We start from the raw sequence: 21297 nt of genomic DNA, 5'->3' as shown, positions 1-21297 counted from the left end.
GACTTAAAAATTATGGCCACTTTTTCTGCAAAATCAAAAGTTAACGTGCAGCGGAAAATTTATGCAGAAAAATAATCAAGATAAAATGAAAGAGATATGGGAGAAGAGAATACATAGTGATTTTTATACTGGTTCACCTTCTAGTCCAACGAAGGCTACATCTAGTATTCTTGCAGCACAAGAGATTTTCCACTAAATATTATGAGTTGTAATTGCAATATCTTACCCCGAGATCTCTATGTATCTTACACACTCACTAATACTTATACCATTGGAAAACACATTTCCAAGTAACTATATCCCCTTTCTATGCACACCTCGTGAAAGAAAGTTATTACAATGAATGAAGAATTTGAATGATGGCTATGGATTGCCTTTACAAGTATGAAATATAATAACACTTGCAATCCAATCAACTCTTTTGTATACTTGATAATAATGCTCTTTTAAGTTTACAAAATTTTGAAACACTTTACTTCAAGCAGTGTAGAAAAATAGCTTTGAAAGTTTGAGTTCAAGTTTAGAAGTTCAGAAAACTACTTCAGAAAAGTGTTGGAAAGTTGTGAGAAAAGTGTGAAAGAGTTGTTCAATATATCATTTTCATTGTGAGTTCTAATGCCTCTAAATAGGCATTCCAATCAATCATTGTGCCTTTATGAAAGAGTAGGAATTGTTTGGAATGAAGACGTTTCGTTTGGGATGAAAACCCTTGAGTTTCTAATCTGAAAAACTGATGTAACATCTCTCAGTAATCTATTACAACATTGACTTATGCTAACATGAGTAAGGTGTCTTTTCAGTTAGGTACATGTTAGAATCCTTACTTTCAATGATGCACTTATCTGGGTAGAACGCCATATGAAATCTTTTGTTACATAATTGACTTATGCTTAGAAGGTTGTGCTTGAGTACTTCAACATATAGTACACCTTCTATAGTTTTTGATGGTGGCTTTCCAATTCTACCAACTCCAATAATTTTTCCCTTGTTGTTATCACCATATGTGACATATCCTTTGTCCCTTGGAGTCAGGACAAAGAATTTAATTTTATCGCCCGTCATGTGTTTTCAGCAGCCGCTATCCAAGTACCATAAATTGCAGGCGGCTCTCAAGTTTTCTTGCAAAACAAATTAAAAGGATGTTATAGGTACCCAATGTGATTTGGGTCCTGCGGGGTTATCACCCTTTTCTATCCATTTGTATTGGCCAGATGACACACCATATTTTCAATATGACAAGTGTTAGGTGTGTGACCAATTTTATCACAGTAAGAACAAGTGGGTAGATGTTTATGTGTCCAAGATTTTATTTTAAAAATAGGATTAATATGGACACTTTCTTTATAAAACTTTATAAGGCTTCTCACGATTGTTTTTCCTAAGACATTCTCATTTTTAGCCACGCGACTATTTGCATAGCCAAGACCTCCATGGTCTGTTGAATGTATTTGGACTTTTATGATCTTTTCTAAATTGTGACTGCTCTTATTGAGTTTATTAATTTCAGGATTTAATGTTGAAACTTTAGTTTCAAAAGCAACACATTTTTGACATGAGAAAGAAGTGGGTTTTTCAATATCTTTCTTTAGAACTTTGTTATGGCTTTCCAAAATAAAAATTTCATTTTTCTGTTTTAGGGAAAGTTTGGAAAGCTTAACATATTCTTGATGTAAATCATTGAAAGCATTTTGTAACTCATCATATGAAAAAGTATCATTTGGTTCAGAGTTACTAACCTCATATTCGTCATTTGAATTGTGTGAAGCCATCAATGAAATATGCGATTGCTCCTTACTTCTGAGTTCTGCATTTGAACCATCATCTTTATCTTCTGATATAACATTTGTTCTTCTACGCTTCTTGTCCTTCTTTCTTTTGAAAGTATGATGCTTTTGTAGGGCTGGACAAGCACATTTTAGATGATCTGGTTTTCTGCATATTGAGCATGTAGATTTTTGCTTTGATGTTGATGCTTCACTATTTGTTGTAGACCTTTGTACTTCTTTTGCTCCATGTATCCTTTCTAGAGTGTCCCAAATTTCTTTCGACGTTTTGCAACTTGACAAACTTTTTGCAACTTGACACTCTAATGAATTCTTTTTCTTCTAGAGCCGACACAAGAATGTTTTTGGCTTTAAGGTCGTATTGCACTTTCTTCTTGTCTTCATCGTTCCATGAAGATTTTGGCTTGATTTCCCTTATACTGTTTATAACAGTAAAGGTATATATGGTCCTTCAACAATGGCATTCCATATGTCCAAGTCTTGAGATTCAATAAAGATCCACATTCTAATTTTCCAGAAATCATAGCACTCTCCAACAAAGCTTGGAGGGCGGTTGATGTTGGAAACTTCTCCTAGGAATGATCTTGAGGCCATCTAGATATAGGATCAGACTTGAGAATATCTTACTCAAATATAGCTCTGGTGCCAATTGTAAAAACGAGGTTGCAACTAAGAGGGGGAGGGATGAATTAGTTGACTTAAATATTATGGCCACTTTTTCTGCAAAATCAGAGTTAACGTGCAGCAGAAAATATACGTAGAAAAATAATCAAGATAAAATGAAAGAAATAATGGAGAAGAGAATACACAGTGATTTTTATACTGATTCACCTTCTAGTCCACCGAAGGCTATATCCAGTACTCTTGCAGCACAAGAGATTTTCCACTAAATATTATGAGTTGTAATTACAATATCTCACCCCGAGATCTCTATGTACCTTACACACTCACTAATACTTATACGCTTAGAAAACACCTTTCCGAGTAACTCTATCCCCTTTCTATTCACACCCAGTGAAAGAAATTTATTACAATGAATGAAGAATTTGAATGATGGCTTTGGATTGCCTTTACAAGTATGAAATATAATAACACTTGCAATCCAATCAACTCTTTTGTATACTTAGTAATAATGCTCTTTTAAGTTTACAAAACTTTGAAACACTTTACTTCAAGCAACTCAGAAAAATAGCATTGAAAGTTTGAGTTCAAGTTGTTAGAAGTTCAAAAAACTATTTCAGAAAAGTGTAGGAAAGTTGTGAGAAAAGTGTGAAAGAGTTGTTCAATATATCCTTTTCATTGTGAGTTCTAATGCCTTTAAATAGGCATTACAATCAGTCATTGTGCCTTTATGAAAGAGTAGGAATTGTTTGGAATGAAGGAATTTCGTTTAGGATTAAAACCATTGAGTTTCAAATCTGAAAAACTGATGCAACAGCTCTCAGTAATCGATTACAACATTGAGTAATCGATTACTCAAGTATTCTGTCCACTGTTTATTTAATTTTGAATTAGAGTAATCGGTTACTCATTTTGAGTAATCGGTTACTCAACTTTAATAACACTAGTAATCTGTTACTCAAAGACATTAATGAATTACTCTGATCAATTTTAAGTTGGATAATTGATTCTCACTCATGTAACCTGTTACTCAAATTTCAGTAACATGATACACAATATTTTGAATTTTTTTTAAGTATTTTAAACTGTTTCAACTTTCTTTAAAAATAGTTTGAGTATTACTGCTTTGTATATTTAAGAGTTTTAGGATAGAAGTACTTATAGAGACTTAATCTACTTATCTTGAAGCTTTAATCTTCTTTGACTTCATAAGTATTCTTCCTTTTCTTCTTTTTGGTGATGTTGGTGTCTTCATCAAAACCGTGCCAAGGTCAAGAGCAAAGATCTTCTTCACACCCGTTTCCACCCATAAGTTATTTTTACAGGTATCTATTGTAAATATTTTATCGGGTACCCACATGGCGGATATTTTTGCTATCTCATAACCATTCTAGTACTGAACTTCTGTGGTGGCAGTGGTGCTTTTTCTCTTTTACATTTCTCATGTAAATAAAGTTCACCCACTTTTAATAAAGTAACGTAATAAGTTTTATTCACATTGATTACTTTTTCCATATCCAATTATTTGTTTTAAATAATTTCAACTTTAAATGACTTTCTTTTTAACGTTTATTATGCTTCTAATATTTTCAAATATTAAATTCTTATTAAAAATTACATTTTCAGTTAATTTTATATAAAAGTTATTGGTCTAACCACAAATATGTTTCATTGGAGGAAAAATTATTTTACCCAAATAAATTCACATTTATCTTCAGAATTCTTTCCATTAACAAGACTTAAACTTGAGATTTCCTAAAAAGGAAACAAATATACTATTTAACCAACTATTAATTGACAACGTAGCTATAACTTTCAATCATGCATTCAAAATAATAATAACTGTGTCATGACCATTACATTTTTTAAAATAACTTGTTTTTAGACGCAACTCATGTGAATATGATGAAATAAATGACAAACAAATTTGATGACCTAACATGCTAACATTGATCCAACAAGTAAAAGAAAATATCTAGAAGAACATAAATAGAAATAAGAGTATATTACATGAAAGTGCAAAGCGTTAAGGATTGCATTAGCAATGTTTTGCTTATGTTTTGATGAAGACAAGGAGTTAATTAAAGTCTGAAGATGTCTCAATAATCAACATGTCGAGGGATCAAGTGGTGTCTTATTAGACTTATGTTATAATTTTTTATTATCTTTTTAGAAGTCTAAGATGATTGCCATAGATATTGAGTCTAGGTTAGGTAAACCTAGGTGCGAGTCTCACAAGACTTAATAAAGTAATTAATCCACTAAAATGAGACATCATCTAGAAGTATATAATAATTAGGTTCATGCATTTTATACATTGATTTTATGCATTAAAAGTATTATATTTGGAAATCATGTATTGCATGAGCATATAACATATAAGTAGTTTGNAATACATTGATTTTGTGCATTAAATGTATTATATTTGGAAATCATGTATTGCATGAGCATATAACATATAAGTAGTTTGTCATTTCATCATGTATTAAAAATGCACTGGTTAATTGATTAACCCCATGGCTTAATCGATTAACGTGAATGTTTTCTGCTGTTTCAACTGCATAACTGAAAAACCATTTTTAGAGACAAAATATATTTTGTATAAATACTGGCTAATTGCATAAACGACTAAGATAAAAAGAGAGAGAGAAAAAAACACAGAGAAAAGAGATAGAGCATCATTGTTAGAATCTATTAGAGAGTGTTGAATTAGATCATGCTAAGGCTTTAGTTTTCATATTCATATTGCATGATTCTTTGAAAAGCTTTCTTGCATCATTCTTGTGTTTCTTGAAAAGAAAAAAGAGATAGTTTTTTATGATTGCATATTTCCAGAAACCTCATGCATGAACATTCATATTAGACTAGGACGTCTTGTGAGTTCTTGCTTAGGTTTTAGGCTTTGATCTTTATTGTAATATCCGAGTATTAAGTACTCATTCATAACTCAAAACATTGTTATTCAAGGATTGAGAAAATCCTAGCTGCGGTTAGGTAAGGTGTTCTTCACACAAAGAAGGAAAATCTCCCAGATCACAGGGGAGGATATGATGTAGTTTTGCAGTGGACAGCAAAACGAACCAGCATAAAATCCCCGCACAACCTTTTCTATCATTTTCTCTTTTATATTTCAAGATGTTTTAATGCGAGTTTGGAGCTGATATTTTGCATGCTTGTTCCTTGCTATGTTCTTGTTAATCTTGCATAAAAGTATATGTTGTATATTTTTTTTGTGTTGGTTAATAACTATGCAAGTTGCTTTTCTGATCATTCTGTTTCTATTACTGGTTAATCGATTATGAACAGTGCTTAATCGATTAATTGGACATTTTTCAGTAAGTGTGTAAAAACCAGAAAAGTGGAACTTGAGCTCCACCACACCTATTCAACCCCCTCTAGGTGTATTTCGCCACTGATACCTAACATTACACTTACATTCTGAGTTTGAAATTACATAAACTGTCATTTTCTTTTTTATACTTACATATACCACACTTTTTATATACATACATTAAACTAATCACTTCTGCATGAGAAATAAGTATGATATTTTAAATATAAAATAGGTGATTAATGTAATAAGTTAACAAAATATAGTATATTATAAAGACAAATCCAAATAGTATAAGAGTCAATGATTATTTTTGGTTCGTTACAAAATGCATAAAAAACTCTAAGGATATATTGTTTAAATCACTTTTATACACCAAAAATAATGAAGAGTTATTGACTCATATACTATTTGAATTTCTCTCTACAATATACCATATTTTATTTAATTTAATTACATTTATCACTGTTTTTGCTTAAATGATTATATTTATTTATTCTGCGAAGATAATCAGTATAATATATATATAAATTATGATACTTGTATATATGTAAAAAATGGAGATGTAATTTATATAATTTCACTATAAATGATAAAGTATTAATGTAATTAACTCTATAAGTATATTCACCATTCCTTTTTTTGTTATCAATTCACCATTCCTTTGAACGGCTGCCAATTTGATCTTAATCATTGTGGAAATATATTGGACTAACAATTAAATTATAATTTGTTCTTGGTAGCAACGAGAGAAAAAAAAAACAAGGCAAGAGAATGTGTTTGAATATTTCTTCTTCCATTAAGGAAGTTGTACAGTTGTAAAATTCAAGGTAGACATACATCAATAGTTGAGATGGAACTTCAGTGCAGGGAAATAAATCTAACGTAAATATATAGCTAGAGGAGATGTACCATAGCATTTAATGGGATCCAACTACTAACAAATCCATGGATACCACATGCATCTTGATAACAAACCGGGGATCAACATCAATTTGGAAGATCTTAGATGGCACATGATAACTTTTTATATCATTAGTATTTGTTATATGGATTAAAATATGCGATTTAACATAAATTATGTATTAGGAATTAAAATGTTTTATATGTACTTGATGTTATACATAGTCGGTGTGAAGTCGAGATAAAAAATAAAAATTATATTAAATAGTCAATACCCAATATAAAATCTTATTGAATTTTTATGATATAAATCTTATATATAATTAATAATTATTTATAATTAGATTTTATTGGAAAGAAGATAAGATAGAAAAACCTTATATATAATTAATAATTATTTATTGACAAATCTCTCAGTTTTAGTGGATGAATTAAATTGTTGTATACTCTGTATTTTTTATTTCAAATTAATATAGATTAATGCAGTTTCACTGGATCAGAGGTGAACTTTCACAGTTCTAAGTGCGATGAACATAAACCACGTTTCACATATGGATTGGGCCACATCCCATCTTTTAGTCTAGGATTCTGACTCCTCTTTTATTTTCTATATAAACCCCATACCATGCATCCCATATACTCACCAAGTAAAGTAAGCAATATACAAAAGCAAATACACTGCTAATTAGTTTGTGCAGTAATGGCAAGTGTTAAGGTAGCATGTGTGGTTCTGATGTGCATGGTTGTGGTGGGTGCACCCATTGCACATGCTACTATAACATGTGGACAGGTTGTTAGTGGCCTAGCTCCATGCCTCACTTACCTGCAGTCCGGTGGAGCTGTTCCTGGAACATGCTGCAACGGAGTCAAGGGACTCGTGGCGTTGGCTCAGAGCACTGCTGACAAACAAACAGCGTGCAATTGCCTCAAATCTGTGGCTGCTTCCACCCAATTTGATCCGGGGAATGCAGCATCACTACCAGACAAATGCGGGGTCAATCTCCCTTACAAGATCAGCACCTCCACTAATTGTAATACGTATGTTATCTCCGTGCTTTGTAAATTTAATATCATAACTATGTTAATCAATTTATTTTAATTCATATGAATTTCTTTTATAAAGAAGGAATAGAAGTATAATTTTCTAAAAATAGAAAAAATGTTTTTTTATACAAAACACCATACTATCTATCAACTCTTTTTGTGCAATTAGATGATAATGAAAGAAGAAACAAAAGTAATAAAGTAGATTTGAATAACTATCAAGCACTACTTATATTTTAGTGAATTAGTTTATGATATGCTATTAAAATTCTCTATGATGATGGATCTTATAATCCCTAATTATTGCATAAAATTAAATTTAAGGACAAAAATAGAAATTTATGTATCAATATCTTACATCACGATTTGACAATTTAAGGAAAGAATGAATAACTCACGATTTCCTTATCTTGTTACCTCACAATTTCTTTATCTTGTTGCTTACCTTTTTTTTTAATTAAGCTGTCAAGTTTTTCATCTAAATATTAATAAAATGATAACAACCATAAATGGATGAATGGAGCTAAGCTTCTATCCACATTATTCTTATCTCTTAACAACCATCATTTATATATTTAGCGTAATGCCTTGAGTTTTTGGAAATAATGGTTAATAATAATACCCATAAAAATTTTCATTAAAATTCTTAAAAGGGTTTTCATGAAATTACTCTGATGCATACTATTCTCACATGTTTGTGATAGAAAAATCATTATCCTATATATGCATCCTTGCTCTTTCGCTAGCTAGTTACTGAAATTTAGCCAATTAATAGAATTGAGCCTAAAGTACTTCTCACTAGCATAGATTATTTTTGGTCTAAAATTTGGGAATTAAATCACTTCATTTATTTATTGGTTTGTGTAATATTGCAGCATCAAGTTTTGAAGCATTGATGTGGTGAGAAAGATGAAGGCACCATAACAAATTTCTAATGCAGGATACTATGTATGACAGTGATGTAGCATTGATTAATAATAATAAATGGAAGACAATGATGGCTCCACTTATGCGAGTCTTCTCTTGTCATTGAGTCCCATAGTTTCATTTCATAACACTTTGGTCTAGTTATATCGTATGTGAACAAATATTTGACGTTTCAGTTGGTTCTTGCATGCAATAACTACATAGATTGTAACTTCATTCTACTTTACCTATTAATTTATGTAATTGTCCTATTGTTTCTTTCTCAAAATTTGTATTTAGCAGTCAACTGCATTGGAATGTTTTCAGTAAATAAGGGCACTACTAAGTAATTGTAGTATTATCTGAGGTAAGTTGAATGAAATTCCTTCAAACAATACCGACTCAAATAAGTCATATACGTCTTGCACACATTACATTTCTATAATTTTTTTGATAAGCAAATATATTAGAAACAGGCACAAGGGGTGCCAACCCAATTACAACTTACAAAAAAGATCAATACAAGAGTAAGGATCAATACACCATTAGGTAAAAGTGTACAAATTTGATCCTATATTTTTAGAAATCCACACCCAAGACCTAATTTGAATCGAATCCCTAATCTGAGTAAAACTAACTTTGCCCCCCTGAAAATAATATCATTTCTTAACTTCCAAATCGACCAAATAACAGCAAACCATAACATTCTCCACATCGATTTCCCTTTTCTATTCCTACAGAGGGAATCATGCGTCTTTAGCGATTCCACAATCGAATCCAACAAGGTAATATCAATTTGAAGCCAAGAATAGAACCATTTCCACACATTAGAGACAAAAGGGCAAGAAAGGAAAAGATGCTCTAAATGTTCATCATGCAACAAACACAGATCGCACTTCAAATCATTCACCCCCACAATATTTCTCTTATGAAGCTCCACTTTTGTTGCTACCCTACCTCTGATAACTTTCCACATTAAACAACACACTTTTGAAGGCGCACAATTAATCCAACATAAGTTAAGAACATTACCTGGCTCCATCATACTAGCATTCAAATGAGCCAAGTAAGCTGAGTTCACCATGTAGCACCTCGACTTATCAAGGTTCCATCTCCATCTATCACCCACATCACGTTTGCAAGCATGGTTCTGAATTAGACTATAAAGGCTTCTTGCTACATCTTCCTCCCACGCAAATAAGTTTCTCCTCCAATGAATATTCCATGTCCATTCACCATTGGTCCAAACCCCGCACTCAGCTACCAAAGCATCCTTATCTAAGGCAAGTAGGAAAAGTCTCGGAAAGATATCCTTAAGAGTTCGATTCCCAAACCAAATATCCTTCCAAAAGCAAGTATGAAACCCATCGCCAATTTCCTTCCAAAGGTTGGCTTCCATCCAGCCAGATCCATCATCGTTAGAACCAATTTTAACCAAATCTCTCCACCACCTTGAAGCCGACGGACTAGAGTTAAAGACCCCATTAGTGCCATACTTAGAATCGATCACTTTAACCCAAAGAGCATCAGAGTCCACCAGTCTTCTCCATTTCCATTTTCCCAGCAGAGCATCATTGAACCGAGAAAGATCCTTAATACCCAAACCCCCAAACTTTTTAGGCTTACACACATCCGACCAAGCAACCCAAGGAATACCTCTAACTCCTGATTTGTTACTCCAAAGAAAGTTTCTCTAAAGAGATGTCAACTTCGATATAACCTTCTTTGGAGCCTTAAAAAGCGATAACATATAAATAGGCATATTCGTGAGAACTGAATTAATGAGAATCACTCTACCACCAAACGAAATATGCTTACACTTCCAAATTGCCAATCTGTTGGAAACCTTATCAATCACATTCTGCCAAGAAGAATAGTTTGCTGGATTAGCCCCCACCGGAATTCCCAGATACATAAAAGGAATAGACCCAATTCTACAAGATAAGAATATAGAAGCTGCTTCTAGAATACTATCTGCAACCCGAACACCGATCAAAGAGCTCTTATTGAAATTAACCTTCAAACCGGAAACCAACTCAAAGCATCTGAGGATACTCTTCATACACCAAATGTTGTAATCTTTTGGAGTGCAAACGAAAATAGTATCATCTTCAAATTGAAGATCAGAGATCTCCACCATGTGCCTTCCCAATTTGTAGCCTTCCAATAAACCACTAGATCTAGCATTCCTAACCAGCCCTGCAAAACCTTCAGCCACCAGCAAGAACAGAAAAGGAGCCATGGGATCTCCCTGCCTAATACCTTTGGAAACCGAAAAGGATTCAGAAGGAGAGCCATTAACTAATATAGACATTGACGTGGACGTCAAACAAGCATTAATCCACATTCTCCACCTATTAGAAAAACCAAAACGACCAAGCATATAATCAAGAAACTCCCAACTAACAGAATCGTAAGCTTTTTCAAAATCCACCTTGAAAAGAAGACAACCCTCTTTGTCCTTCTTAGCAGAATGAATAACCTCATTGATCACAACGGTAGCATCCCGATCCTGAAGAAAAGCCGATTGAGAAGAAGAAATTAAGGAACCTACCACTTTCTTCAATCTTCCCGCCAAGATTTTGGCAATAATCTTGTATAACGAACCCACCAGGGAAATTGGTCTGAAGTCTTGAATCTTGCTCGGATTTTTAATCTTAGGAATCAAAGCAATAAACGAAGAATTCAGCCCCTTCGGAATCCTACCATTCCGATGGAAATCATTCACAAAACGACCAATGTCACTTTTTAGAAGGTCCCAGAACTCCTGGTAGAATTTGAAATTGTACTCATCCGGACCTGGACTCTTGTCACTGGCACAACTCCACACAGCAGCTTTAAGCTCCTCTTCTGAAAAGAACTCATCCAAATCAGAAATTTGAGAATCTGAAAGCTTTGTGAACTCCACCCCATCAATCGTTGGGTTATCAATATGAACACGCTGAAACAACAATTTAAAATAGTTGACAACTCCGTCCGAGATACCATTCTCATCAGAGCACCAAACTTCATCAATCCAAACCCCGACGATTTGATTTCTCCTTCGTCTATTATTAATACAAGCATGAAAGTAGCTTGTGTTAGCATCTCCCTCCTTTAACCACTTGTTTCTAGACTTTTGGATAAGGAGACTTTCCTTCATATTAGTAGTCCTCCACCAATCAGCAAGAAGATTCTTTCTCAATAAAATTTGATCCATCTCCAAAGTAGTACTCTCACCAGCAATATCAATATTCTGAATACCCTTCGAGAGAGCAGCCAATTTACTATCCAAGCACCCAAAAGTCTCCTTGTTCCAAATTTTCAGCTTCAATTTTAAACCTTTCAACTTCTCTTTCATGATAAAAGCCGGCCAGCCAGATATCTGAGTCTCCAACCATGTTTTCTTCACAAAATCCTGAAACTCAGGATGCTTCAACCAACAATTATTAAACTTAAACAGAATAGGAAAAGTAGACGACTTCCTATGCTTCAACACTATAGGACAATGATCTGAATAATCTCTACTGAGAGCCCATTGAGAAACCTGAGGCCATTGACAAAGCCACCCAGGAGACAAAAGGAACCTGTCGAGTCTACTCATAGCCCCCCCACCAGATTGATACCAAGTAAAATTCCTACCAATTAAAGGAATGTCCAATAATTTCATATCTCTAATCCAGGAATTGAAGAGAGACATCTCCCTACTACAACTCACCCCACCTCCTCCTCTTCGTTCAGAAGCACAACGAACAGCGTTGAAGTCACCGAAAACACACCAAAGATCAATGGAAAGGCTTCGTTTTAGAACACATAGCCCTTCCCAAAGCACGTTTTTTAGACTCAAATTGCAAGGGGAATAAATATTAGCAATACAACATAAACATTGATCTGGAAGCCACAAACCTTGAATGGCGAGGAACCCATTGCCTTTGAAAGAACAAATTCTTGAGAACTTAGAAGAATTCCAAATGCTCAAAATACCACCCACTCGCCCTATAGAAGGAATAAACTCCCAATCACAATATGAATTACCCCATAAACCATAACAACAATTGGACTCACAAACCTCCCATTTTGTTTCTTGAATACCCAAAAAATGGATATCTTCATTCTGCACTAGGCTTCTAACCTTACTCTTTTTCAGCCTAGTCCCCAATCCCCTAACATTAATAGAGGCACAATTCATGGATCACCCTCCTTCTCCCAACGGTTGGCATTAGACAACCCAACCTTATCCCTAACTTCCATATCTCTAATTCTGTCCAGCATCACCTCTTCATCACCATTAAAGGAGACTCCTATCTTCTTCCCTATCTCCCATATTTTACCCGCCACCAAATCATCCTCTTTGAAATGAAGAAGATTTGCATTTCTAACATGAGAGTCAGAAATGGAATTGCTAATAGTAGGATCCAATTCCCCCTCCTCAATGTCCGACATATTGCGAAGCACTAATTCCTTGGAATTAATACCATGAATATTTCTATTAATGACCTTTCTCTTATCTCTTGCCAATTTCTTCATTGGTTTCCTTAGACCTATATTACTCAGCAAAGAAAAAGTTTGAGAAATGGGGATTACCAAATTTTTCCTTGATTTGAGATTTTTTGAAGAAGATTGAACTTTAGCCAAGGTGCCTTGAATTTCTCCTGAAGCTGAATTATTATTCCTTTTAGAAGAAGAGCCTTTTCCAAAGCAACCCAATTGACTTTTAAAGGGAACCATTTCTTTAATGAAGCCCACGTGCTCCTGGAAAGGGGATTTATGCATAATAATTCCTTTCCCTTTTTTATCAATAAAATCCACCTCTTTCTCAATATCCAAAGGCAAAACCGGTTGGGCTTGAGAAATAGGGCCCAACTTCTTTTTTTTCCCAAACACGGTCCCCTTCTTTTTGTAATTGATTAGGCCGGGTCGGGCTACCCTAAGCCCAATAACTTTAGAACAACACCCATCCTCCTTCACCTTTTTCCTCACACCGTCCAACTCTTCTTCTTCTTCCCTAGGAGAGACTTTTTGCAGACCCTTCTCACCTGCAACACCTTTGTTTCTTTCTTCAATAACCACACCCGCAGAACCACTTTCAAAACGCTGTCCTTTCTTTCTCCCATTTTCCTGCAAAACACTATTAATCGCCTCTTCCCTATCCTTGTCAGACCGGACAGAGAAAGAAGAGATGTCACTATCATCTCTCTCTATCCTAACTTTTGACCCACCCTTTTGAACTCTCTTCCGTTCTACGTCAGCACTGGCAAGAAAGGAAGCCACGTCATCTTCTTCCTCCTCCTCTTCTCCCCACGCTGAGTTAACTTCCGGCCAGGTCTCCCCATCCTCCGACTCCACCGAGTCGGGAATGAATTCTCCCACTTCTAACCCATTACTGCTCTTCGAACCAGAGTCTCCTTCTTCAAACACCACCTCAACCATGTTAATACTGAACATTAGATCTCCCACCTTCACTTTGGTGGTAAGATCTATTCGGCTTGACGACTCAGTAGCCACAAGAATATACCCAACATCAAGCCTGGTCATATTCTTAGTTTCTTCACTCACCTTGATGAATCGACCAAGAGATTCACCCATCAATCTGAAGAAATCCACCGTCCAAGCTTGCACAGGAACTCCGGAACATCTCACCCACACCAGTCTATCTTGAGCAAACAGATCAAGCGACCAAGTTCTTATTTCTTTGAAAAGGGTCTTGCGCCATACTTGTTCTTGATTGACACTGTTCTGTATGTCTGCCCCATCCCTATCTTTTAGGAGAATTAACTTACTACCCATAGGAATGGCTTTAATTGAAAAAAGACCTTGAGTTGCCAACACTCTATTCACCACTTTACCCTCCTCATAATTTCTAAGTTCCCCAACTAACATACTTGAACAAGCTTTCAAGTGATCCTTAGAAATTTTAAATTCCAACCCTGACCATGAAGGACTTTCCGGAGACATCCCTGCTCCCCTGCCTTTAGTGAGGACGTCCTTCCAAGAAGAACCCTTCAAATCAGCCATTGGGTAAGAGATCTTATAAGATTCGTTATTCAAATTTTTCCTTGGATAGTTTTTGTTTATAAATTCCTTTTTGTCAAAGGGCACTCCATTACTGTTGAACTTTGGCCTGTTGATTAAGAGCCTAAAATTTCCTACCCAAACATTTTGCAAAGAATTCTCCAATTTACCATCCCGGTCCTGCATTAGGAATCTGACAAACCCAAATCTCTTCCCCTTTTATCTCTTTTGTTAGGGATAACTACTTCACCTACCTTGCCCAACTTTGCGAAAATACCCCATAATTCCCCTGTTCCACAGCTATCTGGTATATTGGTAAAGAAGAACGTAATGTTGTTTTGTTGAATGAAATTGAAATGTCCTTTAGAACTAAAGGATGAATTTTTTCCCTTCAAAGAGTGATAGACTCTATTGTTCTCCCTAGACTCCATGCCATGATTTCTGTAGATAAAGCTTTCTTCCTTACGCCGTCCGTGCTGCCTCCAGGGTAGCTCCGACTCACCTCTCATAACCCTGGTGCCGCTAGCTTATTGAAAGTTAAGTATACATTTTTATTGTAGAATTATTATTTCAGGTGCAACTTATTCTGATGGATTATGTGACTTTGAAAAGGAGAGAGATCATAAAAATGTAAAATGTAAAGGGTACAAAAATAGTAAACCAAGAAAGTTCAAAAATATTACATTTCTATAATTACTTCAGTAAAATAAAATTACCAGCAACATAAGCACCGAATGAAAAATAAATAAATATATATGAACTATTTCATATATTAAATTTAGATTTCTAAATAGAATCTAATCCCGTTAATAATATTTTCTTTCTTCGGAAAAACTAGCTTAAAGTTGTGAGCTTGTAGCTTATAACTGTGAAGGTAGTTGAAAGTTTATAGCTTATAGTTGTGAAGGTAGCTAGAAGCTTATAAGTGTAAATATAGCTTATTAAACTAGAGTTGTTAGGTATAATGAGCTTTGTAACTAGTTGAAATTTAAAAAATAACTAAAAGATATACATTATTTATTTTTTATTTTTTATTTATTAATTGAAGTTATTAAATACATAAATAATTTAAAATAATCATTTATTTTATTATTTAAGTTATAAACGAGTATGTAATATTTTATTTATTTATTTGTTTTATTTTAAAAAAAATTTGTTTTCAATTTTTTTCTTCCAAAAATGCAATTAAGTTACATAAGTTTATAATATTCTTCTACTAATGACACTAAAATATATAATAAGAGAATATTTTATACATTCATATAACAATGAAATGCAAAGATAATGTGTACATCACAAAAGAATCAAGTGAAAAATAATTTATCTATAACAAAAGATTCTAAAATTAAAATATTTATCCCATTGACTCCCATAATAAGCGAGAAATCTTGTCACATTCTTTCGTCTTTCCAAAATTTGTCTGATTCGAAGTTTTAAAATTTATATCATCATCTCTATGGGTGTAAAAATTCGGTGTAATTTTTTGTACATTTTAATGACCGAACACAAACACATGATTCAGTTCGGCTCAATTAACCGCAAATTTAACTACAAAACTGAACCGTTCTTAAACGGTTTGGTTCGATTCTACAGTTTTTCCTATTTTTTATAAAAAAAATATTGCATCGATTGAAAGTTTAAAATGTATTACAAGAGATATTGTTTGTCCTGAATAGGGATGGCAAAAAACCCGACCCACGGGTATCCGTGGAAATACCTGCAATGGGTACCGACAATAATAGCTTATGAGCGGGTTTTGTGATACCCACCCTGCGGGTACCCACAAATTTATATATTTAGTTTTTAGTTAAAAATTTATATATATTTATTATTATTTTAATATTATATATCATATTCTTTATTATTATTTCATAATAAATTACACATATTTGACCATGATCATAAATTTATCATATAAATATCATATTATTTATGTAGCAATTATTTTTACATATTGATTATTATAAATTATATAAATATATAATTAAAATTAAAAACCCGTTGGGTACCCACAAATACCCGCTACCCGCATGGGTACCCGTAAATATTGTGGGTTTGGGCACGGGAAAGCACTACCCGCCCACGCCCGTTGCCATCCCTAGTCCTGAAAAGGAAAAACACTATTATTATTATTATTATTATTATTATTATTATTATTATTATTATTATTATAAAACAAATATGAATCATGTATAGAATGAGTTAAAATTTTGAAACTCATAATTGTGTGTTAGTAATATATATTACAATTGTGTAATTTAGGGAAAAAAAGCGAATGATCACATATAAAATAATACAATCCACATTTAGTAATACATATATCTATTAGAAACATATATAACAATACAATATACGATTAGTAACATACATAATAACTTTGTAACATATATATCAATTAGTAAAATATATAATAGTTACATATATAATTTTACAATTCACAATTACTAACATATATAACAATACATATATAACAATTTTTGTAAATGTTAGTTTAAAACTCAATACCACAAATGTTTGAAGATATATTCCAAATCATCAAGACACTATGAAACAATTTAGTAAGTAATAACTTATATAATAACTAACATAATAACAATTTAGTAAATTCACACAAAATTTATAATTTAAACCACAAATTCGGTTTAAGAATTTAACCAACAACACAACATCCTTCCCTAATATCTATTTCTTAATATGCGGTCGGTTACAACAGTTCCTAAATTTCTAAAACTATAACCGAACCGAACATAAATGGTTCCTTAAAAAATTAACCGAACTGAACCTCAAAACCGAACCGAACAACATTTTGTGGTTTAGTTTGGTTCGGTTCTATCGATTTCACGGTTTAAACCGGAACCTCTTACACCCCTAATCATCTTCATGTTCATCTTGTCGTATATAATCTTGATGTTGCTAACTTAGTAAAGAACATATCATTAGTTGAGTTCATGTGAATATAATTATGAAATGTAAATGTAGCCATAATAATATCGATTTGGGTCTCCACACTATATTGTGGCATTTGGCTAAGAATTTTCCATCTTTTCTTCAAGATTCCAAATGATCTTTTAATATAGCTACAAAGTGATGAATGTGTACGATTAAGAGCTTATTCAACATTATTATGTGTCTCCTTTTTAAATTGTGATCGATGGTATCTTATTTTTGGATATGGTATCATATATCTTTCTCTATCTTGATATCCCTTATCTACTAAATAATATCGACCTAGATAAATTTGAAAAAAAATGAAATTAATAAATATGATCATCATACTTTAAGCAATAAAAATAATATTTTAAAAATAAATTGTATAGAGAAAAATCTTTTGGAGGATGAGGAAAGTTAAGTGCGGGTGTGTTAGTCGCATGAAGAAAACATACGTCTATCAAGTGTCGATCCTTCCAACCCAATAAATAAAATAGTGAAACACATATCAAAATCATGCCACCATGATGTTGAAAGTGGGAATGCCTTTTCTCCCTCTATAACACAATTAATCAGCCTCATGAATATATGTTGCCACATGTGTGCCATCAATGCATCCAACAAAATCATTAATGCAAATGCCACCATTTTAATTGGTATGAGTTAAACTTATAATATAAATAACAAATTATATTGTATACCTTAAAATAAGGATCATATCTTGTGTCATCAACAATGTGTTGGTATAAATTGGAATTCTTTATCCTTTGGTTGGGGGCTACTGATTTTTTCTCTGTGAAGGAAACTTAAATGGAGGAAAGGTAGGAGTGACATATAAAGTTAATAAGGTTTCTTTAATTGAGGGCATGTAATGTAATTTGTTAAAATATTAAAGGACAAAGTTGAAAAGCAAATTATTGAAAGTTACTTTCACTTTCTTGACGCTACTTGAATTAGTTTTCTGAAAAGTAGCTTTCAAATGCTACAACCTCTTTTTTTAAAAGCCATAAGCTACCTTTAATTTTTGTTTACCAAATGCCTCTAATAGCTTTTTGAGTAACTCAAAAAGCTATAAGATATCTGAAAATCTATTTTAAAAAATTTCAGAAACAATGCCACTATTGCCCATTATTAATACTCTTACATGAGGTTTAAGTTAATTTTTATAAGATACTAATTCAATAAGTCTATGATGCACTATTTCTTTCATATTTGTCCTTATGAAGTCCTTAATTTTTTATTTTTAAATTTATTACTATTTTCTATTTGGATAAATCAAGTGTTGGATATTTATCAAGCCATCTTATTAAATTCCTTATTCATTTTGGAATTGTTCTTTTATAGTTACTTTTATCTCATCTACTATCTCTATACAAGAAAAGAAAGGGCTATTGAAAATACTAAATTAGATATTCTATATTTGTGATAAGTGTACACAAGGAAAATATTATTTTTGTCAAGTTGAATGCTTGCTGGAATTACTAAAATAGACACTCTTCATTTGTGATAGGTATGCGAAAATAGATTATTATTGTCAAATAAAATAAGAATCCTAAGATATTATATAAGTCTATCATCCTTTGCTTTACTATTTTTACTCAAACATTCTCCACTTCTTCACATTCTCTCTAATCAAACTACATAATATTTCTCACTTTTTCAAATTTTGTTCAACAAATCTATCATTTTCAACTCTCAAATCCACTCATAGGTATGATTTTATACTCTTTTAATATCCATATTTTTCACCTGATGTATGCTAATATTTTTCCTGATATGTTTATTTTTCTACCTGGAAATATGAATTGGTCAACATTTGTAGAAGAGAAAAATCATCTCCTTGAATATAATGATTAGAGATTGTAATTGCTATATGAGTGTAGAAGAATAATATCCATATTTTTATTATGTGTTTATCATTATTCACATTCAATTTTAAAGTTATCTGAATTTTTGGCATTCTCATATATGTACAAGAATAATGTCTTTATTTATTTTCAATTATATTTTGTTTAAATTATTTATGATTTCCAAATTTTAGGCAATCCTCATTATAGAGATTAATTTGCAGTATTATAACTAATAAATGTTGATTGCAATAACTAAGTGATTTGATTTATATTTTGTAGAATTAAACATAAGGAATTTAATGTATGATTCCATCATATCACGATTTACTATTTATGAGTGATACTAGGATAATTTATTAGCCCTTACATGACATTGATGATTTCATCCTTAAATAATATAACGTACGATTTATAACTAATAAAGAAATATTATAATCATTCATTATAATAGCTTTTGAATATATATTAGTTACTAGCATAAATTCATCCTTAAATTATATAATGAATGAGGTATAATTTATTAGCCAGTATATGATTTTATTTTTATGCTCTTTCAATTTTTTCTTTGTTGATAGATATATTTTCTTCATCATATAAATTTTTGCATGATAATTGTTTTTGCCATATATTACTATAATTTCATTTTTCTCACATGATGTATGGTAAATGTTTTCCCAATGTGTTTATTTTTCTCACAGAAAATATGGATTGGTCATGTCCTTTGTTTAAGTACTTGCATAAGAGAAAACTCATCTCCTCGAATATAATGATTAGAGGCTGCAATTAGTATCTGAGAGTATAAGAATAATGTCTTTATTTTTATGATGAGTTTGTCGTTATTCATTTTGACTTGAAAAGTATTCTAGATTTTTGACATTCCCAAATATGTACAAGAACGATTTCTTTATTTTTTTTCATTTATATTTTGTTTAAATTATTTATGATTTCCAAATTTTAGGCAATACTCATTATAAAGATAAATTTGTTGAATTTTAACTAATAAATGTTGATTTTGATAACTAAATGATTTCATTTATATTTTATAGAAATATATATATCGAATATCAAGTATGATTCCATTCTTTCACGATTTATTCTTTATAAGTGATACTAGGATAGTTTATTAGTCCTTGTATGACACTGATGATTCTATCCTTAAATAATATATCGTACAATTTATAACTAATGAAAATATAATATAATCAGTCATTATAATTTTTTTTGAATATATATTAATTACTAGCATAATTTATTAATCATTATATGACATTGATGAACTATCCTTAAATAATATAACGGATAAGATCCTTATTTCTTGAATTATTTTAAGGGAAGAGAAATTGTGGAGTATTTACTTACTATCATTATATTATTTAATCATAGCTATCATTATATTATTTAATTATATGATAACAATGGTAGATATATTCATTTATTCAATGAAAATTATAAGCATTTTTTATCAAGAATATATAAAAATAACAAGATATACAAAACAATCATATTTAAAAATAGGAAATATAATCATATTCAACAATTTATAACATTACAAAATTAAATGACACTACTGATTGAAATCAATTGTGAGTATATTCTTATATTAGATTAAATACATAACCTATAAATATAATAGGAGGTTATAATGATTGGACTAATATTCTGATGTTTTCATTATATATTCTTATATATGATTGAAATAATATTATGAATGTACTTAAATAATATGATGATAGTAATTGTCTTAATTACACAAAATATGACTTTTAATTATTGAATGCACATTATGAATATTCAATATTCTTATATGTCATTGAAATACCATTATGAATGCACTTAAATAATATAATGATAATAATTGTCTTATTTAGAAAAAAAATATGAATTTTAATTATTAAATGCATATTATGAATATTATTGAAATATAACATAAATAGAATAT

General features: G+C 31.8%; 1 protein-coding gene and 1 long non-coding RNA gene across 3 annotated transcripts; one reads left to right on the top strand and one right to left on the bottom strand.

Moving 5' to 3' along the window:
* LOC109350110 lies at positions 5338-7341 on the bottom strand. Its single transcript, XR_002108074.1, has 3 exons — positions 7233-7341; positions 5506-5508; positions 5338-5351 (listed from the first exon to the last, which is right to left on the bottom strand). It is a non-coding gene; the product is annotated as an uncharacterized LOC109350110 (long non-coding RNA).
* Positions 7282-8813, top strand: LOC109350079 (non-specific lipid-transfer protein 1-like). Of its 2 annotated transcripts, XM_019591218.1 has the most exons (3): positions 7282-7677; positions 8559-8598; positions 8639-8813. In XM_019591218.1, the coding sequence occupies exons 1-2, from the start codon at positions 7340-7342 to the stop codon at positions 8569-8571; spliced, it is 351 nt and encodes a 116-aa protein (XP_019446763.1). In that variant the 5' UTR covers positions 7282-7339; the 3' UTR covers positions 8572-8598; positions 8639-8813. The 2 variants fall into 2 exon arrangements, with proteins under 2 accessions (XP_019446763.1, XP_019446754.1); XM_019591209.1 differs by having other exon boundaries at positions 7283-7677; positions 8559-8813.

This window comes from Lupinus angustifolius, chromosome LG01, assembly GCF_001865875.1.
Source record: "Lupinus angustifolius cultivar Tanjil chromosome LG01, LupAngTanjil_v1.0, whole genome shotgun sequence".
Classification (NCBI taxonomy): Eukaryota; Viridiplantae; Streptophyta; class Magnoliopsida; order Fabales; family Fabaceae; genus Lupinus; species Lupinus angustifolius.
Note: the sequence above shows the minus strand (reverse complement) of the source record. Positions and strands in the feature narration are given on the sequence as shown.